Genomic DNA, 25,066 nt, shown 5'->3' with positions numbered 1-25,066 from the left:
ATCCAGCCTTGCTCTCTCTGGCTGATGTTTCGGCTGCTTTATTGTTTCAGCTGCTTTATTGCTGTCCTGTCAGCCAATCAGCACAGAAGGCTGGGGATGGGGGAGCGGTCACTTCCTGTCAGCCAATCGGCAGTGAGGGCTGGTCAAAAGGGGCTGGGCTCAGTGACACATGTGTCCCTTTGATCTTCAGTGTGTGGAGTAATGCGTGAAGACTCTCAGACTCTACTGTACATGTCTAATGTTGTGTTGTCGACTGAAGCAGGTCTCATTATGATCAATCAGTCAGATATCTTACTTGAATGATGTTTCCCAAACATAAACCAGAAACAAAACCCAGAAACGTTGTCTTTTAAGTTTGAAATATTACCTGAACTAAAACTGAGGTCAGATGAACCTTAATAACAACAGAAAGAAAATACAAATCAACACGATAAAAACAATTATAAAGCTATTGATAGAAATATGATATCAATGCATCTAAGCAACACAAGCGATTGGTTTGATTAACTGAATTTTATTATGACACCCACTTCCACACGATTGAACCGCTTTATCTGAACTCAAACAGGGTGAATTGTACAGACAAGCTCATCTACATTTCTTGGGCATTCTACCCAATTCATTTGTGTAAATAAACCAATTAAAGGTGAATGCTTCAGTGCAACACCTAATAATCCAAATAAACACACTTTTACACATGTATTGTGATGCATTTATATTACTGCATATGCAGAGAATTACATCACTGAGTAAAGCTGCATGCATGCACAAACAACATAAATGTTCTCGTCCCTGACCTCCATCTTCTGAATTTGAACATTACAGAACAATAAACACCAACAAGTCTCCACATCGTTCATACTGCAAAAAGACACAATTCAACTTTTAAAATCTAAATCCAGTCATAAGAGCAAAGCATGCTGGGAACTGAAAGTCAATGAAAATGATGTCGCCCCTACACAAAAGGACTAAGTTATGTCCAAACGTTGTGATTTATGTCACTATTTTTACACATTGAAATGTCCTTGAACAAGAAGAAACCAATAAAACGTGTTATATCAAACTATAATGATTGATTAAAACTCATTTTTGAGTGAATAATTATCTCAAATATAAATACACACAAATGAGCATGAGAATGTTCATCTCAGGAAGACCTTACAGACATTCAATCATTCTACAGTCAGTGGGATGAATGTGTTTTGATTCTGTGTTTATATTGAATGTGTCATTCATCCAGTTATAGTGTCTACACACACACTGTAGTGTGTTGAGATGTTTGAGAAGCTTCTGTTTGTGTGTTGTGTAGAAATACTGCTGTTCATTATGAAGAGCTGATGATTGAAGTGAGATATGAAGTGGATGTGATGCGTCAGCTCTGTGTGTTTGTACAGTTTGTGTTCTGCTGGACATTTCCAAGTCAAATAACACAAAACTAACGGAGACGCTTTAAATGAAATGGAAAAACTTACATGAGATGAATTTGTTTAAATGACTTTCTCTGTGAGGTCAAACAAACACAAGCGTTCAAACAGAACTTTGATTTCCTGTGCTGATAACCGCACACATCACAAACATACACAACACACACACAACACACTCAATACACACAGGCAACACAACACACACACTCACCCACGCAACACACACACACAAGACATATACAACACACACACTCACCCATGCAACACACACACAGAACATACACAACACACACAGAACACACACTCATGCAACACACACACGCAACAGACACAACACGCATGTAACACAACACGCATACAACACAACACATACATAGCACAACAATCATCAACATAACAACACAATATAAAAGATAATTTCCACACAAAAAAAAAAGTGTATAACAATCTTGTCATTTTTTTAGTTGCTGCACATTCACTTACAATATCACAATAATAAACACACTTGTTGGTGTGTACCACAAATGTTCATCATTTGATCCAATGCTGTTGCAGTTTGTGTTGTTAAACGCCCGAACAGATCCTTGTGAGAGGGAGTCACACCCGGCCGGGTGGAATTCATTCCACAGCACTTCAAAGGGATGCAGAGTCTCCCCCTCACACACACACACACACACCTCCAGAGGATCTGTCCCTGATTCAGTCTCTTTGACATATACCTCCTGTTCTATCACAATCCATCCTGTTAAGAGGAAAAACATGCGCTTAAATGACTTGCAGATGGACAACAGCAACGCGACAGCAAACGCCTGAGGGCCACAAACACCAAGACAAGATTCACAAGAGCCTTCACATTCACCTCTTCAAATGTGACTCGCCCGTCTTCACACTCAGCTGAATCTCTTCATGACTTCATGTTTGTTCAAAGCCATCAGTGTGATCATCTCTAACACTGACACCCACAACATCACCCTTCACCCGCCGCTGTGCCCCCATTCCCTCATCACACGGGCGGCCGGGGCCTCCACCTCACTTATTTATATTCTTTTGATCTTCTGACATCAAAGAGAGAGAGAGAGAGAGAGAGAGACAGAGAGAGAGAGAGAGAGAGAGAGAGACAGACAGAGAGAGAGAGAGAGAGAGAGAGAGAGAGACAGAGAGAGAGAGAGAGACAGAGAGAGAGAGAGAGAGAGAGAGAGAGAGAGAGAGAGAGAGAGAGAGAGAGAGAGAGAGACAGAGAGAGAGAGAGAGAGAGAGTGACAGACCAGAGAGAGACAGAGAGAGAGAGAGAGAGAGAGAGAGAGAGAGAGAGAGAGAGAGAGAGAGAGAACTGATCATCAGCTACAGGTGAACAAGCTCACCTTCAGTAAAACAGCTCAAATCTCAAGTGTCTGTGTGTATTTATTTCAAACTCTCTCACAGTGGCATCTCTTTCCAATCAGACCAAACGGTGCCAGTTATAATCTTTAACAGAGAGACCTGCTCCATTCAAGAGAAGTACACACGCACATTCTTCCTCTGTCTCTCTCTCTCTCTCTCTCTCTCTCCCTCTCTCTCTCTCTCTCTCTCTGTCTCTCTCTGTCTCTCTCTCTGTCTCTCTCTCTCTGTCTCTCTCTCTCCCTCCCTCTCTCTCTCTCTCTCTCTCTCTCTCTCTGTCTCTCTCTCAAGATTCAAGATTCAAGATTCAAAGGAGCTTTATTGTCATGATAAAAGAAAATGTACATTGCCAAAGCACAAGATTAAATATAAACATGCAGAAATACAGATTAAGATCAAAAATAAGATAGAATAAAATTAAAAGTCTATAAGTAAAAATCTATATATATATACATCTCAATATAAACAGAAAAACAGTTTTAATTAAAGTTCTCAATGAGGGTGATAGTGTCAGTTTGTGTGTGTTGTCCTGTCAGTGTTGTGTTGTGTTGTGCTGCTTGTTCTTTGGTCGTGGCAGGACTTGACATATCTTGCAGCAGGTTTGAGCTTCTTGACTTTTCTCCCAGTATGTATGAGATCTTGTCCTTTTGTTGAAACTGGTCAAAGTCTTTGTGTAAGTTTGTAAACTGGGGGAAGAATGTTTCTCTGATGTGTGTGTAGTTGGGACAGGAGAGGAGAAAGTGCAGCTCTGTTTCCACTTGATTGTGTGTGCAGTGTGGACACAGTCGCTCTTCTCTCGGTGTCCATGTGTGTCTGTGTCTGCCCATCTCTACAGTGAGCTGGTGATCACTGAGTCTGTACATGCTCAACACTTTTCTTACTTTAGGGTCTGATACGCTTGTGAGGTATTCTGACACTTTATATTCTCTCTTTAGTGACAGATAGCATTCCACTTTACTTTGCTGAGCTGTTGCTTCTGTCCAGTGTTTGAGATATTTCTCTTTTTGTCTTTTCATCATTTGGTTTAGTCTGGCTGGGGTTTGGGGTTGACTTGGGCATGTTTGGGGTTGTAGAGTTAGTTGTGAGATCAGTTGGATGAAGGGGTTTCTCTCTGGGCTCAGCTCTTGATGACTTAAGGCTTTGTGATGGAGTGTGTCTGTGTCGCTGTTCTTAAGGTGTGTGTAGAATTTTAAAGCTCTTTTTTGTATTTTAATGATTAGAGGATACAGTCCTAATTCTGCTCTGCAGGCGTTGTTTGGAGTTTTTCTCTGTACCCGTAGAATGTTTTTACACATTTCTGTTTGCAGAATCTCTATTGGGTGTTTGTCCCATCTGCTGAACTCTTGGTTGGCGAGAGGACCCCAAACCTCACTTCCATACAGCGCCATTGGTTCTATAATTGATTGTATTATTTTCAGACAGATTACGGTTGGGATGTCAATTTTGATATTCTTTTTGATGGCGTAAAAGGCTCTTCGTGCCTTGTCTCTCAGGTCATTCACAGCCTTGTTTAAGTTTCCGGTGTTACTAATGTTTATAGCGAGATATGTGTAGTTCTTGGTGTGTTCTAGGGGCACGTTGTTTAGTTTAGTCTATTAGTCTTTAGTTTAGTTTAGTCTCTCTCTCTCTGTCAGGTTTTCATTTTACAGTAAAATTCCCTCAAAGGCTCTATGTTGGGCTCTGTAGTTGAATAATGTTTAATCCACAAAAGCGTTTCGTTGCACAAGGGTTCTTTGTGTTGGAAAAGGCTCTGCTGACTTTATGAGAAGGTAATAAGGAACTGATAAGAAGGTTTGACTCAAAGATTCATTGATATACACAAAGGCATCCTGCAAATAACCCCGTGTAGAAAGATCAACAAGAACAAGAAACAGTTTGTTTATTCACTCAAGTCAATGCAAAGTCATGAATCAGAATTATTGACTCTCTAGTTGTTCCAAACTTGTATACATTTCTTTACTTGTTTGAACGCAATTTCTAACATTTCTGAGAGTATAGTAAAAAGTTGTAGTTAAACCATTAACTTTTGCTTTCCTAAATTCCTCCAAATATCTTATTTTGTGTTAAACAGGACCAATATATATATAAATTTATATATAAATATCCTACTACGGTAGTCAGTAATGGCCAAGAAATGTCTTTCTTTGTGTTCAACCAGAGAGTTGCTCACATTCTTCCAAATATCTTTCTTTGCGTTCATCAGAACAATGAAATGTAAAGGGTTTCATTTTCATTTTTGGGTGAACTGTCCCTTTAATTCTGAAAATCATGTTTCTACGAAGTTAGCCAGCGATAGTAAATAATTCAGCGACATCAAACCTATCAAGTGTTTTAACACATATATAGCAAATTACAAAAAAAAAAAAAAGATAGACGGCGAGTGACGTCATGTCGGAGCGGAAGAAACGCATAAAGTTTTGTCAAACAAACATCGGTGACGTCACGGTGTCATGGCGGCGAGCGGTGCAGCTGTGTCAGTTTTAACTCCGAACGGCAGAAGACAGACAGTGAAAGTGTCTCCAAACACCCCGTTACTGCAGGTGAGAGATACTTTATTCAACACACAGACACTTAACATACATGTGCTTGACATGACAAGAGCTTTAGCATTAGCATTACACTCACAGTGACTTTTATAAACACACGAGCTGTTGACTCATCCACACGATCACACAACAATGAACACATGTTTTCTTACCATACACAATCATACGTGTTCATCGCAATCACAGAATTGTATAATCATTATAACCATACCTGTAATAAGAAGATATGACACGAAAATCTGATGTGTCATGACTGATGATTTATTGTCGTCTCAAACTACAGTGTTTAGATGTGGGGGGGAGAGAAAGAAAAGTCCCCACAAACCACCGCGCGTGTTAGATGCACACTTTAGGAATAGTGTTTGACAAGTGTCAGACAGTGTTGTGACATTGTGTAGGAGACAGAGCCGGCGTGACACGAGATAAATGAGCGAAAATGAAATATATTAATACCACTTCTGCCATATTTCTGTCTTCAGGTTCTTGAGGATGTGTGCAAGAAACACGGCTTTAATCCTGATGAATATGGACTCAAGTGAGTTTAAACTGAACATATATCATCATCACACAATAGAATTGTGTTGAAATAAGTGTGTTTGTGTCTGTTTTTCACTTTTACTGACATGTTCCTGTCACGTCTGTGCAGCACGTGTGTTTCCAGCTCATTGTCTCTCTCTCTTTATCTGCAGGTTTCAGAGGAATGTTGTGGATTTAACTCTCCAGTGGCGGTTTGCCAGTCTGCCAAATAATGCCAAACTGGAGGTTGTGCCATGTTTACGTCATCAGCCAGGAGCAGAGAGTGTGGTGTGTGTTACCTTCATCATCATCATCATCATCATCATCATCATACACGAGTCAAGAGCTTTCTGTCATCATCGGTGTAGATGCTCTATTAAACACGTGGAGTTTAGTCTTCAAATGAAGAAACGTGTTGTTTAATTGTGTGTATTTGATTGGACTACATCTGTCAGAAGGCGCTCGTGTGTGATGTTATGATATGTTATACGATGGTTCAGTGCATATTAGATCTTTATGAAATGATGTGTTGTGTTCATCGCTGATTTGTGCGTGGCTTATTTTCAGAGAAGAGGTTTAATATCATATAAAAATATTCAGAACCTTGTTTCTTACTTAAAAAAAACATTGATCTATTTATCTTCATTTATTTGTGAGTGAAACAGTTATCCCTCACACACACACAGACACACACTCTTCTGCAACATAGGTGATTATACACATTCAGTCATTTAGAGGACGCTTTTGTCCAAAAACCTTAGGATTTATTTACCTTACGTCTAGTTTATTTTCATTTTCTTTTCTTGTCATGATTTGTTATATGAACTGTTCATAAATCTTGACTCTGAGTCTGATTCCTGTTGTTTACATTGGAGCTGAAACATCAACACTTTCCTGATGTTGTTTACCTCCTGTCACACTTTTATTTACCTCAGCGTGTGATGGATGAGGTGTGTTGTTGATGGTTGTGGAGTTCACAGGAAGTGCTGTATGACATCAGAGCTCGGGGGTCTGCGGTAGGCCACTGACCGATGACATCATTAGTGCTCAGCGCCCTCTGCCCCCGGTGTCATCCACACGTGTCGTCTGGGCCACCCACGGCCAAACACACCCGGCCGTCTCCGTCTAAGATGTGCAGTCATAGCTTTGTTCACATCTGCACTGTCTCACTCACAAGACTGTGTTTACAGCGCTGAGATGAAAGAGCGCGATCATAGAGCATGATGGGTAACCTGTATCCTCACCCTCCTGCCAGTGTTTCTCACTCATGTGTCAGGCATAAAGAGTGTAGTTTGGATCAGCTGGACGACACTCACTTCCCTGCACACTGTCCATACATATGACATGTATCACGATCACTCCAGTGGAGGTTTCTCATGAAGGTTTTTTTTGGGTTTGTTGTGATTCAGGTTCGTATCGCGCTGCAGTTAGAGGACGGCTCACGTCTTCAGGGGAATTTCTCCAGCGGGCAGACTTTATGGGATCTCCTGACACACTTTCCTCAGATCAGGTGTGCTGTGAATACGTGTTGTAGTTTGTTGACTTGGACACATTCCTCTCCCGGAACAGAATCCAGTTGTGGTTTTAAAGTGTGAAAGCTCTGTGGGCCTTTTTCTGATCTCCAGACACTGCTGCCAAGTTCTTTCAACATGTTCCCCAAGCTTCCACACACCTCTTGTGTCCCGAGGCCCCTCCCCCAGCCTGCAGACTCCTCGCTTTGTTTCCAAACACTCCGCCCTGGTTCATCTTGTCCAACTGTGTTTTATTTTAGCATGCTGAGGCAGATACGTGTGTGTTCTCTTCCTGACGTGTGTTCTCTTCACAGGCCTTCTGGAGTCACACCAGTGTGTGTATACATGAGAGATGAGGTGTGTTTACATGTCGCCTGCTGTTTGACATGCTCACATGCGCTCTCTAAATTGGATCAAACACTTACAGGATGATGTGTGCTTCATGATGTTCACTTCTGCAGATCAGCGGTGAGGCGGCGCTGAAGAAAACCTCTCTGAAGTCTCTGGGTCTCACGGGAGGAAGTGCCATCATACGGTGAGCTGTGAGGTCATATGGTTGTCATGTTATCGTAGCATTCCTGTAGCTCAGTGGTAAGAGCATTGTGTTAACAATGCAATGTCGTGGGTTCGATCCCAGGGGATTGCACATACTTAAAAAACAAATGTATAGGATAAAGCAATGTAAGTCGCTTTGTATAAAAGCATCTGCCAAATGCATAAATGTCTAAATGTAAATGATGATAACCTCAATAACCGTGGGTTTGTTTCTGTCTGATAGATACGTGCTCAAAACCGCCTCTGCTTCAGATGACCTCACTGATGCCGTCCCCAAAGCAACCGAATCGCTGTCTCCTCCTCCAGAAACATCCATCCTCCCTGTTTATGTGGAAACTCATGCTCCACCCCCGGAGGCCTTGCCCCCGGTGAACCAGACACTTCCTGTCAAACAGGAAGAGGAGGAGCCTAAAAAAGTCCAAGAGCAAAGCGTGCGACCCAAAACTAGACCGGCTGCTGACCGGCGGGATCTGGTGACACAAACAGACGAAGAGCGGCCAGGTACATCCCAACAACAGCACGGCTCCGCCCACCCGGCCACGCCCACTAACTTTGTGCCATTTTCTGGAGGCGGTCAGCGTCTGGGGGGAGCAGGGACGAGCGGACCGAAGACCCCCACATCATGGACATCATCTGTGTCCGCCAGCCCACCTAAAGCCAAAAAACCCAAACCAAACCATGAAGTCAAAGTGAGACTCGGGAGTCTTTCCCTTTCTTTGATTGAAATAATGTCTGTTTGTTTGTTTGTTTGTTTGTTGTTTTCATTTCATGCATCTGTCTCTCATATCATCTGCTGTCCATTTGTTTGGAGAGAAAGACGGTGTGTTTTTATTGTGTCTGAATTCAATCACGCATCACGTCACACAAGCACTCACAGTTTCCAGACATCTTGTGTTTGTTTCTCTCTAAACACACACACGCACAAACACACACACATTTACAAGCTGTGTTTATGAGGACTTCACATAGACAATATGATGATAACATTTACTAGATCATTCCGTCTAAACCCTCACACAGGCCTGTGGATGTGATTGGTTTGGCTGTATTTCTGATGATGTCATCTCTCTCTGTGCTGGTATTGGATGAGACCTGTCACATGTGCTCTGTTCAGTCTGTTGACAGGGAGCCGCTGATCTTTCATCTGGACTCAGGGTCCCGTCGCCATGACAACACAGAACTTCCTGATGAGTTTTTTGAGGTGACGGTGGATGACGTGAGGAAGAGATTTGCACAGCTGAAGAGTGAGAGGTAAATAACACACACACACAAGTTCTCCTGCAACATATTGATTTCACCACATATACCTGAAACCCTTTCCTGTGTGTGTGTGTGTGTGTGTGTGTGTGTGTTAGGAGAGCTCTTGAAGAATCTCCTCTCATGACTAAATCTCTCAGAGAGGCTCAGATGAAGGAGAAGCTGGACAGGTATCCAAAGGTGAGACACCTGTACGCATCATCATGACATCATAATGTGATGTTCTGCTGCTGTGATTGGTGGTGGTATATGATCGTGTGATGTCACTATGTGTGTGTGTCAGGTGGTGTTAAGGGTTCAGTTTCCCGACCGGCAGGTTCTGCAGGGCTTCTTCACACCTCTGGAAACAAGTCAGAATGGACTTTTGATTGTCTTGAATCTTTGACATCGTATTTGAAATATTGTTTATCTTATTGATGAATACTTTATAAATTAGTCACTGATTAAAGTTCAGTGTGATCTTTTACTGGCACATTAACAGCACTCATGGATTTATTAACACCGTCTCAGTGTTCTGTGATGTTGATTTTGTTTTCTTCAGTCGGTGATCTGAGACATTTCATCACATCTCACCTGCAGGACCCACTAATGAAGTTTTACCTGTGTGAGTACACACACACACACTCAAACAAACAAACAGAAAACACACACACACAAACACAAACAGGTGGACAAACGCACATACAAACATACATGCACACACATAAAACATACACACGCACGCAACAAACATAAACGCACATACACACACACGTGCATGCACACAAGGGCACACACTGATATTTTCTCAAATGGTGTGTGTCTGTGTATAATTTGGGTTTCTTTTCTCTTCTAGTTGTTGCTCCACCTAAAACCATTCTGGAGGCTCCCAGTGTCACACTGTTTCAGGTGTGTGTGTGTGTGTGTGTGTGTGGATAGTCATCTACAGTTGTGTTCAAAATTATTCAACCCCCAATGCTGTAAATGGTTTTAGGGAATTTAGTGTACATTTGTAATTGTATTCAGAATGAAATCCTACAAGGACTTCTTAAAGAACCATATGCAACTAAAATGACATCAATTAGTTTTGTAATACAGTAGTAAATGTTTCTTTTGTGAATTCTTCATTGACATAATTATTCAACGCCTTAAAGACTACCACTCTGAAGAACAGAGGTTCAATGAAGTGTTTTCAATCAGGTATTGAAAACACCTGTGGATATCAGGGAGCAGCAATAAAGCCTAATAAGCACCAATTAGGCAGCTTTAAAATGACTGTGATACTCAGCTCCTTCTAGACATTTACTGGTGTGGTTACAAACATGGTGAGGTCAAGAGAATGGTCCAGGAAGACAAGAGAACAGGTGATTACTCTTCACAGGAAGGGCAATGGCTATAAGAAGATTGCAAAGATGTTAAACATACCAAGAGACACCATAGGAAGCATCATTCGCAAATTCAAGGCAAAGGGCACTGTTGAAACGCTACCTGGTCGTGGCCGAAAGAAGATGCTGACTTCGACTGCTGTGCGTTACCTGAAGCGTAAAGTGGAGAAAAGTCCCCGTGTGACTGCTGAGGAACTGAGAAAAGATTTGTCAGATGTGGGTACTGAAGTTTCTGCTCAGACAATACGGCGCACCCTGCGTAATGAAGGCCTCCATGCCAGAACTCCCAGGCGCACCCCCTTGCTGTCCCCAAAGAATAAGAAGAGTCGACTGCAGTATGCCAAAAGTCATGTGGACAAACCACAGAAGTGTTCTGTGGACTGATGAAACAAAATTAGAACTGTTTGGGCCCATGGATCAACGCTATGTTTGGAGGAGGAAGAACAAGGCCTATGAAGAAAAGAACACCTTGCCTACTGTGAAGCATGGCGGGGGGTCAATCATGCTTTGGGGCTGTTTTGCTTCTGCAGGTACTGGGAAGCTTCAGCGTGTGCAAGGTACCATGAATTCTCTTCAGTACCAGGAGATATTGGATGACAATGTGATGCAGTCCGTCACAAACCTGAGGCTTGGAAGACGTTGGACCTTTCAACAGGACAATGATCCCAAGCATACCTCCAAGTCCACTAGAGCATGGTTGCAGATTAAAGGCTGGAACATTTTGAAGTGGCCATCGCAGTCACCAGACTTAAATCCAATTGAGAACCTCTGGTGGGACTTAAAGAAAGCAGTTGCAGTGCGCAAGCCTAAGAATGTGACTGAACTGGAGGCTTTTGCCCATGATGAATGGGCGAAGATACCCGTAGATCGCTGCAAGACACTTGTGTCAAGCTATGCTTCACGTTTAAAAGCTGTTATAACTGTAAAAGGATGTTGTACTAAGTACTAAGATTGAATGTCACTTGGGGGTTGAATAAAACTGATAATGATGTGAGCTCAGAAAAGACATTTGTGGTTATTTCATTATAAATGTTATGTTATATTTGTCTGACCTACACGTGCCTCTTTGATTTAATTGTAAGCAGGATGACTGAATGATCATAATCAATGTCAAACCGACCAAAACAATCAATTTCAGTGGGGGTTGAATAATTTTGAACACAACTGTATATATGTATATTTTTCTCTATTTTCCAGATTTTTAAACAGATTCACATTTCTGTCATTCATTTGAACATCATCATCATCATGAGATTGACTCCTGAATTCACCCCCCACAGACACACACACCGCTACAGCTGTCTCTCTGTCTCTGTGTGTGTGTCAGAATTGTTGAGCCGCTGACAGACTGTGTATTCATTTTCCATCATGCAATGGAAGGAATGTTACACACACACAGTCAGAGAACACACTCCCCGCTAAAGCTCACGTGTGTGTGTGTTTGGATTGTTAAAAAAAAAATGTGAAAAACGATTGATCATCATGTAATTATAATATTTTCATTAATGAGATTCTCTGACTCATAAATCCTTTGTCTGTGTGTCTCAGGCGAGTCTTTTCCCCGCTGCTGTGGTGTATTTTGGCTCTGATGTGAGAACAGGTTTGTTAACATCTCTTTCATCTGCTGTCCAAACCAATGACATCAACTTAATCTCAGTTACTGGAAGCACAGAGTGCATTCTGGGTAACAGAGGGATTCTCATTCATCTGATATAGTTCAAGTGTTGTGATGTTGTGAGGCTGGAGCTTCAGTGTGTAGTTCAGATTCATTTACAGTCAGGTGTGTGTGTGTTTTCACAGAGTGTTATCTGCGCAGTGATTTGCTGGATGGCAGTGTCTCCGCCCAGCTGGCAGATGAGGTCATCACGGGGTAAATCTCCATCTCAATGTATTTCTAATGTTAGCTGCTCACAACAGACAGAGCAGAGAATTCTGTGGATGTGTATCACCAGCGATCTGATGAGATTCTACAGCTGCACATGTTCCGCTACATGAGTGAATGATGAACATTTAAAACTCTGCAGAAGAGAATCACACCACAAACACACACACACACACACACGTATGTTATATTATCTCTGTGGGGACAGTCCATAGGTGTAATGTGTTGTATACTGTACAAACTGTATATTTTATCCCCTAAACCTTAAGATCATAGAAATCCTTTTGCATTTTTTGATTTTCATAAATTATGAATCTGTACAATTTATAAGCTTTTGTGCCTGTGGGGACCTCAGTTTGGGTCCCCATGAGTTGGTTTGCATTCAGGTTTAGGTCCCCACTAACATATAAAAGCCAAGTCCACACACACACACACACACACACATGTTTGTACAGCTATCTTTATGAGGACATACATTGACTCAATGCAATCTCTAGCCCCTTACCCAAACCATCAGAAGTGAGTACCTGACCCTTACCCTAAACCTGATTATAACCTAAACCTGATTATAACCTAAACCTGATTATAACCTAAACCCTAAAACCAGGTCTTGACCCTCTAACAGCTCTTTAAAGGGGTCTCAGAAAGTGAGGACCGGCCTAAATGTCCTCACTTTACTCTCTTAGTCCTCACTCTGCTGGTCTAAAATTCAAACTGGTCCTCATAAAGATAGATGTACAAGTACTCACACATTCCTTACTACACACACACGGACACATTCCTTACTACACACACACACACACACACACACACACACACAAACACACACACTGCTTACTACTCACTACTCACACGGACATACATAATTGTGTTCTTTCTGGGAGCGTCGTCATTCTTCCCACTGGAATTCCTTTGAGGTTCCGGAACAATGTGACATTCCGATGGTTGTTTCCTCTAACATCCGCTCTAAAGATAGCGACTGCTTTCCTAGAAACCCCTCCAGCACACACACACACTTACACATCAAAGCAGATGTTGTTTCCTGTTGTGTCTGATGTGTAAACACATACACACACAGAGCTCTTGAGTTGTGGCCGGTCGTGTGTATAATTGTGCTGTTGTGACACCAGATGCCATTCAGACGCAACACAACTTTGAACTTGTTTTTATCTTGACACGCTGTCTTACACACACACACACACACAAGAGACGTCCCATCAGTCCGATGAGAAAGTGTTGAAGATAAACTCAGTTCATGAGGACTACACAAGCATCCTGACACACATGAATTCACATGAGATTAAAGTCCCACAGGAAGTCTCTTCTGAGAGATGAAAGCATTTTCACCGGCGTGACGCTCCAGAGGTCATGACCTTTGACCTGTATCAGTCACATGAAAGCGGTCAGAGCTGAACACATGCACTTCCTCTTAAACACACACACATGAGGAATGATGAAGTGATTTTCCTCTCAATCCAGATTCTCTCTGTCTGTGTTTGACAGCTGTATGCCGCGCTCTCCTCCTCCTCTCCTCCTCTCTTCATCTGTGACCTCTGAAGATGTTCTTGAAGACGATGTGTCATCATCTGGTTCCTCCGGTCAGCAGAGGGCAGTGGAGGACGAGTCAGACTCTCAAAGCTCAGCGCACAAACCGGTGAAAACAGATCCCAGTCAAGTACCCAAGTGGCTGAAACTGCCAGGTGTGTTTATCTCATAAGGACTCTCACTTTATTCTGTTTTACACATTCTGTTATTGTGTACTGTTTTATTTCTCCAGTGTGATGATGTTTCATACTGGATTCTGATTGGCTGGAAGATGTGCTTTAAAACGGTTGAATACACGGGTAGCTCCAGTCAGTTTGATCAATGTTTGAAATGGACTGACGAGAATAACTCACTTTCACCTGTCTGATCAATGACACTGTTAACATCAATAACACCTTTCACTTGACAAATGACCATGGTATAAGCGTGATAATCCACGGCTTTGGGTGGGGTGGTTCTTGGCCCATTAAAGGCTAGCTGTGGATTATCCCTCACTTAGATCTCTTGATATCTCTTCTTCACATGAGTGTCTGACTCTGGTGAGTGTTTCATGTGTTTTCAGGTAAGAAGTGACCGTGGAGACGTGACTGATGTCTGGACAGCTGTGCCATGACAGATGTACATTCATATTTTCACTATAATTCACCGTGTGACAAATAAAATCCTGATGTCAATTGGCGATCAAATTTGCTCTTTTTTTTTTGTCTCTCGTGTGTTTTGTTGTACAGTTTTTTTTTTTTTTCTTGAGCTGTTGAGCGTCTCAGGCTCACGGTCTGATCAGTATGAATACTGTATATGTGTTTGATGGATCTGGACAGATGTGATTAAGATCTGATCTTAATGTCAGTATGTTGAGGGTCATTTACCAATGAAACGGCAGCCGCATTTCTCATTCATTCATTCATTCTTCACTTTCATTCTTCAGTAGATGTGTTCATGCTCACACAAACACACTGCCCGTCTGAGAGCACTTGAAAGTGTCCGCTGGGTGGTGGTGGGGGTCAGTTTATAAGTCTGTGCCCCCAGCAGTGTAATTCAGTGTTAATAATGTCCAGCTGTGACGGCTCTGTGAAGACGGAGCGATGCGTTTGATGAAGAACTGAAGACACTGAATGCACCTGCTGACCATGTGAAGGGCCCTAAACAGCAATAGTGAATGAATAGTGATTGAGAATACATTGACCCACATTTTACTTTTTAAAACACTTTGAAGTCTACTTTAATTGAAAGAGCTCATTTACAAATACTTTTCATTTGCAACTACACTATTACTGATGCTGACAGTCTTGTATTAGCACATTTTATTCATGGATGAAAGAACGCCTAAAAGTTAACTACACTGAAGATAACTAGATGTTTTATAAACTTATCAATTCTTTATTCCCTTACAAAAATGAACCGTGGTTTAAAACAAATTTTTTTACATTTAGGCATTTGGCAGACGCTTTTATCCAAAGCGACTTACAGTGCACTTATTAAAGGGACAATCCCCCTGGAGCAACATGGAGTAAAGTGTCTTGCTCAAGGACACACTGGTGGTGGCTGCTGGGATTGAACCAGCAACCTTTGATTTACCAGTTCAGTGGTTTAACCCACTAGACCAGCATCTCCAAAAACATGGTTTTACTATTGTTAAAAAACAAGGTTCCTGTAGTAAAACCATGGTTACCATGGTATAATTCAGTGGATGTGCCAATAGTAATCAATGCACATAAACCTACATGGTTAAACTTTTAACACCAAAAAAACGTGGTTCATTTTTGTAAGAGTTTGAGTGAACTTGACATCATACTTATAGTTTAGCATTCATAAAGTAAATGTTTAGGTGTTCTACTGCGAACACTAGTTTTACTTTTTTTAAGTAAATGTCTTTGATCAGTGTGTGTATGAAGAAGGTCAGATTCGACTTCGTATACTGTAGGTGTTTGATTTACTCTAAACTATTCCAGTTTAAAGCTGAACATGTTACTGTTTAAACTTAAACCCGCCAATTAATACAACAGCATCTCAAACTATGTGAATCAAGTATTTCATTATCAAAACAACTACAAGTAAAGTTGGGCAGACTGGAGACGGTTGCAACACTTTTGTATTTCCTTCAGTTACCGTACACTGCTGTAACATGCGCACATATGACACACTCTCATATGTGGAAACAGTTGCAACATTCATTCAAATGTAATACAAATATCCCATGTCATAATTTTGCAATTTCTTCTCTTTAGTTGTGTTCAAATTAGTGGTGGGCATAGATTAATTTTTTTAATCTAGATTAAAATGGCTCATTTGAATTCTGCCGAAGGCATTCAGAATATGTGTGCTACCCAAATAATGACTAAAAGTAAGTCTTTGAGAACGGGTTTCTCAAGCCAGGTGGCGCATTAGACCAGGGCCTCATCTCCTGTTTCCAAAATGCATCACAAACTGCTTGAGAAAACTGTTCTACTATGATAATTGGTGATGAAAATTAAATTATGTTCAATAAGATGAACTTGTGTTTACTTCCGCATTAGCTAAGGGATGATTTGCGTTTAGGTGGTACTTGAGACTGGAAGAGCTCCTACAGTACATTTACATTTAGTCATTTAGCAGACGCTTTTATCCAAAGCGACTTACAAAGAGTGAGGGAGCAACAAGCGATATGTCATACAGGAGCCATAATACATTAGATCTCAATACAAAGTTACTGGTTTCAACTAAAGCTAGACCACTACCTGTTGAGAGAAAGTGTTTTTTTTTAAACCAATTCCGCATTGCACAAGGTGCAAACAACCTTAGTCTTGTCGATGTTTCTATTGGGAAGCTTCTTAAAAATTAATATTCCCTGAAGCAAACCCGGCGGCTTCATAGCTGCATCCATGTTAGCACGTCACGTTTGATGCGGTAATTTCACAGTAACGTTATGTTGTGTTCAGACCAAACGCGAATGGCGTGTCAAGCGCGAGTGATTTATATGTTAATGCAAAGAGCCAATAGACCTACTTGCTGCGCGAATCGCGCGAATGAAGCCCTGCTTATGAGATGATGAGGCGGCTTCTGCTTCCGCGAATGACGCGAATCACGTGTGTTGAAAAATCTCGTTCTCGCTCCGTACAGTGCAGTTAAGCTGGTATACATCCGCGCTAAAATATCAAGGTGAAAGTCATCATAGCTTGCGTAGTATAGACCCAGCTCACAACCCAACTTTGAGAATAGATTAACGGCGACATTTTTTTTAACGCGCGATAAGAGGCTCACTGCGTTAACGGCGTTAACGGCCCACCACTAGTTCAAATCACATATAAATTTAAACTGGCAAAATGTTTTAAAATAAACAAGATACTGAAAATGCACTGAAATACTTGAGCGCACTTCTCTAAACTGTGTTGTTTGTTTGTGTGTGAACAGTTGAATTGACTGTATAAAGACTAAATGGAAAAACATATTTCCAAGTAATGAGAAATTAACTATGTTTATTATTTTGTATTATTATTATTATATTTAGGCTGTTTTTAATGAAGGCTACATTGTGGTCTAGTCTGAGAGTACAGGAGGCTATTGGAAGAGTTCTTTATTATTCCATAAAATTCCAATTGTATTATGTTAATATGAGCAGTTTTTTCATCACTGTTATCATAACATGTTGCAACTGTCCCTACACTGAAGGCCATGAAAGAAATTACTATTATTGACACAAGACCTTTGTATAACTTAAATTAACTTTCTATATCCTATGTCAACATTGATTAGAATTGATTCAAGAATAGACATGAAACGTCTTATTTCATTCATTAAAATAAATAATAAACAACTTCATAAATGATTCTTATTAACTGACCAAACTATACAAATGTGAAAAGTATGCATTTTAAAGTTAGACTTATAATTTTGAGTCATTTCCACTATTGAATATATTACATTATACATTATTTAGTTTAATTACATCAGAAGTAACTGTAATTAAATTACAGAAAAATAAGAGTAATCCCTTACTTTACATTTTCCAGGGAAAAGTCATTTAATTACAGTAAATAACAACTTAGTAACTAGTGACACACATCAGTGCTTACAGCCAACCTCATTACAGAGTGAAGCTCCATTTAAGATCGAATACAAATATAGAGCAAATAAACAGACATTTTTTCGGTCAGTAATAGTAAAAGTCATATTTAAGTATATTTTTGACAAGTACATAAAGTACTATTTAGTTTTTAAGTACACCATTGCCACATTTAAATAAACTGTAAAGGAATGCAAGAGTAAATAAGTGAAGAGCTGAAATCTTGCCTTCGATCTGATGAAACATGTCGTGTGTTATTGTGAGTTTTGTGTCAATGTGTGTGGTTTGTGTGCATGTGTGTGGTTTGTGTGCAGATTCTGAATGTCCCTCTGGTGGTGTGTGAGTGTTCTGAGGATGTCCGACAGATGGCAGTACACACCACAACATCACACTGAGAACATCATCCGGCCAGCATACAACTGTTGAATTAAGATGTTATTTGATTGTCACCTGTCGAGAGAAACATCATCATTGTTTGATGTATTTTACACCTAATTTCACTCAATTGTTGTTGAATAGCAGCAGCACGTCTGGTGTTCAATCGTCCTGAAAGAAGATTTCACTTCATCGGCTGCCGGACCCGTTTATCTTAAAGGGACAGTTGATCCAAAACTAAAAATCTGTCATCTGTTACACCCCTCAGGGTGTTTCACACATGTTTGAATGCGTTTGTTCCAGTGAACACAGAGAAAGATATTTGGTAGAATCTTAGCAACTTTCAGTTCTGGGACATCATCCACTTTCATAGTCAAATATTAAAATATTGTATTTTATTGTTCTGTTGAACACATAATGAGATATTTTGAAGCAGTTAGGGGACAAAAGAGCCCTCAGCACCTTTGACTACCATTTAACTCTTTCCACGGAAGTCAATGATGAAAATTACCAACGTTCTTCCAAATATCTTTCATTTATACAGGCCTGACATGACCTGAGGGTTAGTGAATGATGACAGAATTTTCATTTTTGGGTGAACTACCCCTTAAACTCAGAGCTCAGGTCTTCATCCCCTCCCTTCATCTTCAGTCTGTGCTTGTTTAATCTCAGCGAGGCATCAAATCACTTGCAAAAACTTTCACTCGTTTGGTTTCTCTGTGGTGGAATGAACTGTCATCGTCCACTTGAGCCTCAGCATCCTTCACAACTTAAAAAAAACTCTTATTTGACTAACCAATAACTGGCTATGTGTAGTAGAGTAGGCGGGGCGAGACCGTGGTTCGAGTCCGGTGAGTAATTGTGAATTAGCGCCAGCTGTGCGCACACCAGGCTCGAATCACGTAGGAGATAGGGAGCATATAAAAGGAACGAGCGACCGGACCGTCGAAGAGAGAGGACCGGGCCCGAACTTGTGTTCGTGTTCGTGTTCGTGTTCGTGTTCGTGTTCGTGTTCGTGTTCGTGTTCGTGTTCGTGTTCGTGTTCGTGTTCGTGTTCGTGTTCGTGTTCGTGTTCGTGTTCGTGTTCGTGTTCGTGTTCGTGTTCGTGTTCGTGTTCGCCCGGCCGTCCGTGAGGGGCCACCGGCTGTTATATTAATTTATTAAATGTTTAAAATGTCTTCCGGTTCCCGACTCCTTCCTTCCCTTTTATGGAGATGTGTTACACTATGTTTTAATAAAAATGTCTTTCGCGTTGTTCACATTCTCCCTTGCTTCAGCTGTAATCCTCCTACTGACAGGGCTTGTAAACTATCGGTTCTGTTTAGAGTGTTGAGTAAATGTTCTATGGTTCTAGATCAAATGTTTTTGTTCTAAATATGAGTTCACAACTCCCTAGCTTGTGTATAGACTTTGGTTAAAATTTTGTCAACGTTGATTCTCTCTCACGTGTTTTTCAACCTGTATGACAAATCTTTCTTCACTGGAAGACAGAAGAAGATATTTAAAAAAATGTCTAAATGGAAGTCAATGGGGTTCAGTGTTGTTCTTCAAAACCTCTTCATTTGTGTTCTGAAGAATAAAGAAACTCTTTTTATGTTCACACCTGTGCTGTGTCATGCAAACTGTCTCTAAACATTTATTGCAGTAGAATGATTGACAGATGTCAGTCACAGGAGTTGTCCAACTCCTCGTGAAGGTTTCTTAAGAACTCTTTCCGATATTTGTGCACTCTTATAAATCATTCACGGCGATGCCATAGAAGAACCATTTTTAGTTCCACAAAGAACCTTTTGTGAAACAGAAGTCAAAGGTTCTTTAGGGGTCAATCAGACAGAACGCGTTTTTCCATTCCAAAGCGCTATCTTTCCCATTGTTTCTTTATGTAAACACACGGTTGGACGTGCATGATTGTACGCTCGCGCCTTTAGAAGCGTCTCGTACACGAGCGCCACGTCAGGCCATGATCAGACTTGACTTCATTTTTCAAGCTGCTAGAGTGTGTTTTAAATTATAATCCTATTGAGTAAACCGTGTTTTCAAAAATCGTACTGGGCGCTTTTTTAAACGCCAGCGCCGGCGTCTTTTTCTGCAGCTCAGAGCGTCTTTTCGGGTTGAATAAAATACAGCTTTTCTAAAAAACGCTCTACGTCAAACTCCTTTTTACAGCTAACCAATGACAGAAACCTGTCGTTTCCATAACAACATGCGAGGAATGTGTTTGGCCGACAAGGATCAAGCTCGATAAAAAAATGGCGGCCGTAACGCCCGGTGGAGCATAGTTTTGTATAAATGTAGGTTTAATTTTCACTTTTAACAACTTCTGGTTGCACGTGTAGCGATAAATTAGCATTGTGGTTTTTATATGTGTGATTAATTATTGCAAAGATGCTCTTTGTTTGTAATTTAAATAGACTTCCGCTGCCTATATGTTTCTATGGGCTGCCTTAGATGACAGACGCTGCCTCCGAACTCATGGCGCTTTTTATGTTGCTAAAAAAACGCACCTTTGTCAACTTTTTCTTGTCATAAAGAAGTCAAATCTGAACACGGCATCAAGTTAAAGAAAAAAAAACCTTTTGCATTCAGAGCTGCTCATCAATGTCAGTTCCAAAAGCAGCGAACCAATCAGAAGAATTTGGAGACGGGACAAGCGACGCCAGCTTCTGTTTACAGAATCAAGTTGTCATGACAACAGTGTTGGGTAAGTTACTCTGAAAAGGTCATTAATTACTAGTGGCCGTGTCCGGATACACACGTCTCGAGACCCTTGCAATCTAGGCTGCGCTTAAAATAAATAAATTCTGAGCGTGTTTTTAGACGCAGAGACGCGTTCTGTCTGAATGGCCCAAAGGTTGTTCATCGAGTGTGTGTGAGGAGGAATCCCTGAGAGACTCTCTGATGAGTCTATATATAAAGCCTGTGAGTGTCCATCTTTATGAAGGCTTGACTATAGATGGCATCTGCTCACCCTACACACATTCCACCCTGCCACACCCCTCACGGAATAACTCCCCCCCAGACATCCACGAGAGAAAGTCCTGCAGTCAGTACGGCCACATGAAGAACACTCGTGTCTCACATCGACTGCTGCTAACATCTCCAAAGAAACCGGATGGATGGAGGAGTGATGCACATGTATTGTGTCTGTGATCAGACGAAAAGTCTCCGGTGATTTTGACAGTTATGGTTTGTGACACTCGAGTCACTTGCTTCAAAACGAGACAGAAGGAGAGGGCCGCATTGAAACCACTGGAGGCCAATTGTGTGAATCTCCAGACCAACAGATTCAATTCAACGACCAGTTTCTTCATAAAGATCTTACTAAACATCCTTCTGACCGGTGAGAGAAGACATTTGAGAGAAGAACTTTGAGAGAAGAACTTTGAAAGAAGAACTTTGAAAGAAGAACTTTGAGAGAAAACCTTTTTCAGAGTTGGTGATTGACAAAAGTCTTGATGTGCTCTTGATGAGGAGAAATCCAGAGCCATGAACGCTTCAGACGGCCGTCAGTTAAACAGAGCTGCAGTTCTGTCTCCTACAGGAGTGGCCCGTATGTGTCAGCTGACTCTGGGCTGTGCCGTCATCTCATTGGTCGTTCACACTGCCGGATACAGCGCCACCTACGGGACATTCTGCCTGGCGGTCTGGAGTTCATGCTTCGCCGTCACAGGAGTGGTTTTTGTGTTGGACGTGACACGTCTTCACACGTGTCTTCCCCTGTCCTGGGAGAACGCCACCGTGACCTTCGCTGCTCTGGCCATCCTGCTCACCCTCACGGCCTCCACGGTCTATCCCGTGTACTTCTTGAGCTCCGAGTGTCCTCGCGACAGCTGCGAGATAAGGAACTTCCGGATCGCGGTCACCGTGTGCTCTTGGGCGGCTTGTGTGGCGTACGGAGCGGAGGTGCACCTGTCCCGAGGTAAACCGGGTCACGCCGCGGGTTACATGGCGACGGCGTCTGGGATCCTGAAGGTGGTGCAGAGCTTCACGGGATGTCTCATTTTTGGGTTGCTGGCCAACGGGAGTGATTTTACGAGCCACGGCGGGACCATCTTCTGCGTGGTGGTGTTCGTGTTGTGTTTCAGCGTGACTGTACTGGTGGTGGTTCTGACCGTCTCCGGACGCACCGCTCTCCTGCCGCTGCCCTTCCAGCGGTTTGTGGCGGTGTACACGTTCACGGCGGTGTTGCTGTACCTCAGCACGGCCGTCCTTTGGCCAATCTTCTGTTTCGACAAAAAGTATGGAAAACCCCTCAGACCGCAGGGCTGTCCCAGAGGCAAGTGCTCATGGGACGTGAAACTCGGCGTGACCGTCCTCTGCTTTGTTAACCTCGCGCTGTACATCGCTGACCTCGTCTGTTCCCAGAGGAAAACATCTGTGAGGCAGTTTCCACGCATGTAGAGTCCACATCATAACACGTCATTCTCAGATCATGTTCATTCGCCACAAATAAAGACTATTCTCATACCGCGGTTTGATCGATGACTGTTGTGGCTGTTCATGATCTCAGTTGTGTCTCAACCAAGTCTCAGATGTTTCTCCTCAAATAAACGAGAGTGTGATTGTGTAAACACGTCTGGAGGTGTGAGTTAGTGTAGATTGGACACATCAAATAATCTGGATTTTAAGTAAATGTGATGAGAAATGTTTGAGTTGATGTTGAGATCTTTCAGTTTGACAGATTGTTGACATCTCTTCTCAAACTCTCATGACAGACACATTTCTGACTCTTTTTCTCAGGAGAAACATTTCAGTAGTTGCTGGAAATCCAATGGGTTTTTATATTTTGTTGTAATGTTTTGTTAAATCAGTAATGTATAGTAAGGTTTTAATTGCTGATTATTTGTTGTTTATTGATGGACACACAGCAGAAGTCGATGAGATGATGAGATGAGTGAGGGCTGTGATTCTGTGAGAATGTTGTGATCCATCAGCAGATCTCCGGCAGGAGTGAAGCTCAAAACATCAAACTCATCACATCTCTCTCTCTCTCACACACACACACACACACACACACACACACACACACACACCTTCTGCTCTTCTTCTTCTCTCGTGTTTGTCATGTTTCTCCTGCTTCATCTGTCTGATGTTCTGATCACATCTCACTCACTTTACTGCACTCATGTGAATGTTTAGTTTAGCTAGGTTCAGATGATTCTGAAACAATGATTTCTTTTTTACATGTGTTTTTGTGTAATAAAATAAGACTTGTGTCATTTGGTCTTTATAGAAGTGTGTGTGTGTGTGCACAGCAGAGTGCTGACTCCATCATGTACAAAATCACTCATTTTTTTAAGGCTGATGTAGATTTTTCTGAATCACTCTGCGCTCCTTTTGCTTGTTCGCCCTCTCTCTTTCACTCTCTCTCTCTCTCTCTCTCTCTCTCTCTCTCTCTCTCTCTCTCTCTCTCTCTCTCTCTCTCTCTCTCACTCTCTGTCTCTCTCTCTCTATCTCTCTCTCTCTCTCTCTATCTCGCTCTCTCAATGTGGAATTGTTTGGAAATGAATCGTACAGGATTTATGGACAGAGGAGGTTTGGTTGGGATCTGCTGCTGTAACAATCTCTGAAACATCTTTGCATTTTTAGATTTTGATCCAAACTTCATTGATTATCACCGTATGAAGCTCTGAGGAGTCCAGATCAGACCGCTATTGAGCTGAGCCTCAGCGTGCCACAGCATCACCTTCATTTCCCATCATTCCCAGAAGCGACTCGAAGCCACTGACTCTCTTCATCAGTCTTAGACATCAACAGTGTGTGTGTGTGTCCACGTGTGTGTGTTTTATCCCTCAGGTCCGTCTATTCTACTTCAGATTCAGCGGAGCCGGACGCCGAGGGGGACCGGCGTGTAGATCATGTTATGGTTGGTGCTGGCGTCTTCACAGCAGGGAGACGTCACAGTGTGAGTGAGATCTCTGGTGACAGCTGTCAATCATAGGCCGAGGACGCACGGCTGCGAGCGCTTCACTTCAGTACCTGTCACACCAGATCAGTTCATGATGTGAAGAGATGAAGCCAACGAAGCCCACCAGATCCCCACATGGTTTTACCACACTTAACTCTGCTCTCTACGGTAAAAGCATACTAATAATAATGATGACACAGATTATAATAGCGTAAACACTGATCATGGGTGACCGACTCTGACTTTCATGAATATGTTTAATTAGTAAAGCCAGTCAAGATGAATGAATACAAATGAATGCTTAACAAACTAAAGGCATTATTCATCCAAACCTACCAGAACCAGTATCACTGGACCGACCGTCGACTGTACAGACAACACAAAAGACCCCACAGCAGGAGTGAAGACCCCACATCACATGAGAGGAAACACGTGCGGCCTGGGAATGTCAAGAGCTCTTTACTGGCTCCATTGTGTCGCAGCATTTAATCCGGCCGCCACCGCACTTCATTTCCCCGTTCACGGGAGATACGGCCTGAATATAGACACACACACACACTTTGTTCCGAGCTAAATGAGCCTCTGTAGAAAAGCCGTCAATCTGTGGATTTGTCCCTGTCGACACACGCGCTCCGTATGTAATCACAGTGACAGAAATCGTCCACGCTTCGCCTGCCTTCTCTTTCACACAGAAGTGATTCATGTATTTGGGTATTTTTAATAAATCTGAGGGGATTTGAGAGAGAAAGCGATTGAGTTGCGGTACG

General features: G+C 41.9%; 2 protein-coding genes across 2 annotated transcripts; both read left to right on the top strand.

The window, feature by feature from the left end:
• The first annotated feature begins 5,241 nt into the window (after positions 1–5,241).
• On the top strand, positions 5,242–14,655 carry aspscr1 (ASPSCR1 tether for SLC2A4, UBX domain containing). The gene is made up of 16 exons (XM_056735373.1): positions 5,242–5,341; positions 5,827–5,882; positions 6,037–6,151; positions 7,273–7,373; positions 7,689–7,731; positions 7,836–7,909; positions 8,153–8,618; positions 9,044–9,180; positions 9,285–9,366; positions 9,470–9,536; positions 9,728–9,790; positions 10,022–10,074; positions 12,099–12,150; positions 12,351–12,420; positions 13,936–14,132; positions 14,540–14,655. The coding sequence occupies exons 1-16, from the start codon at positions 5,252–5,254 to the stop codon at positions 14,548–14,550; spliced, it is 1,677 nt and encodes a 558-aa protein (XP_056591351.1). The 5' UTR covers positions 5,242–5,251; the 3' UTR covers positions 14,551–14,655.
• A 7,222-nt stretch (positions 14,656–21,877) lies between these two features.
• LOC130410592 (myeloid-associated differentiation marker-like protein 2) lies at positions 21,878–22,792 on the top strand. Its single transcript, XM_056735352.1, has one exon. It carries the CDS (start codon positions 21,878–21,880, stop codon positions 22,790–22,792), a length of 915 nt encoding a protein of 304 aa, XP_056591330.1.
• The last annotated feature ends 2,274 nt before the right edge of the window (positions 22,793–25,066 follow it).

The sequence above is a fragment of the Triplophysa dalaica genome, chromosome 21 (genome assembly GCF_015846415.1).
Source record: "Triplophysa dalaica isolate WHDGS20190420 chromosome 21, ASM1584641v1, whole genome shotgun sequence".
In the NCBI taxonomy this organism is placed as follows: Eukaryota; Metazoa; Chordata; class Actinopteri; order Cypriniformes; family Nemacheilidae; genus Triplophysa; species Triplophysa dalaica.
This window is presented reverse-complemented; position numbering and strand designations above follow the sequence as displayed.

Coding starts and splice junctions, on each gene's coding strand:
- LOC130410592 (XM_056735352.1), top strand. CDS start 21,878: ATGAACGCTTCAGACGGCCGTCAGTTAAACAGAGCTGCAGTTCTGTCT.
- aspscr1 (XM_056735373.1), top strand. CDS start 5,252: ATGGCGGCGAGCGGTGCAGCTGTGTCAGTTTTAACTCCGAACGGCAGA. Junction 5,883..6,036: donor CCTGATGAATATGGACTCAA/GTGAGTTTAAAC, acceptor CTTTATCTGCAG/GTTTCAGAGGAATGTTGTGG. Junction 9,537..9,727: donor CTTCACACCTCTGGAAACAA/GTCAGAATGGAC, acceptor TGTTTTCTTCAG/TCGGTGATCTGAGACATTTC.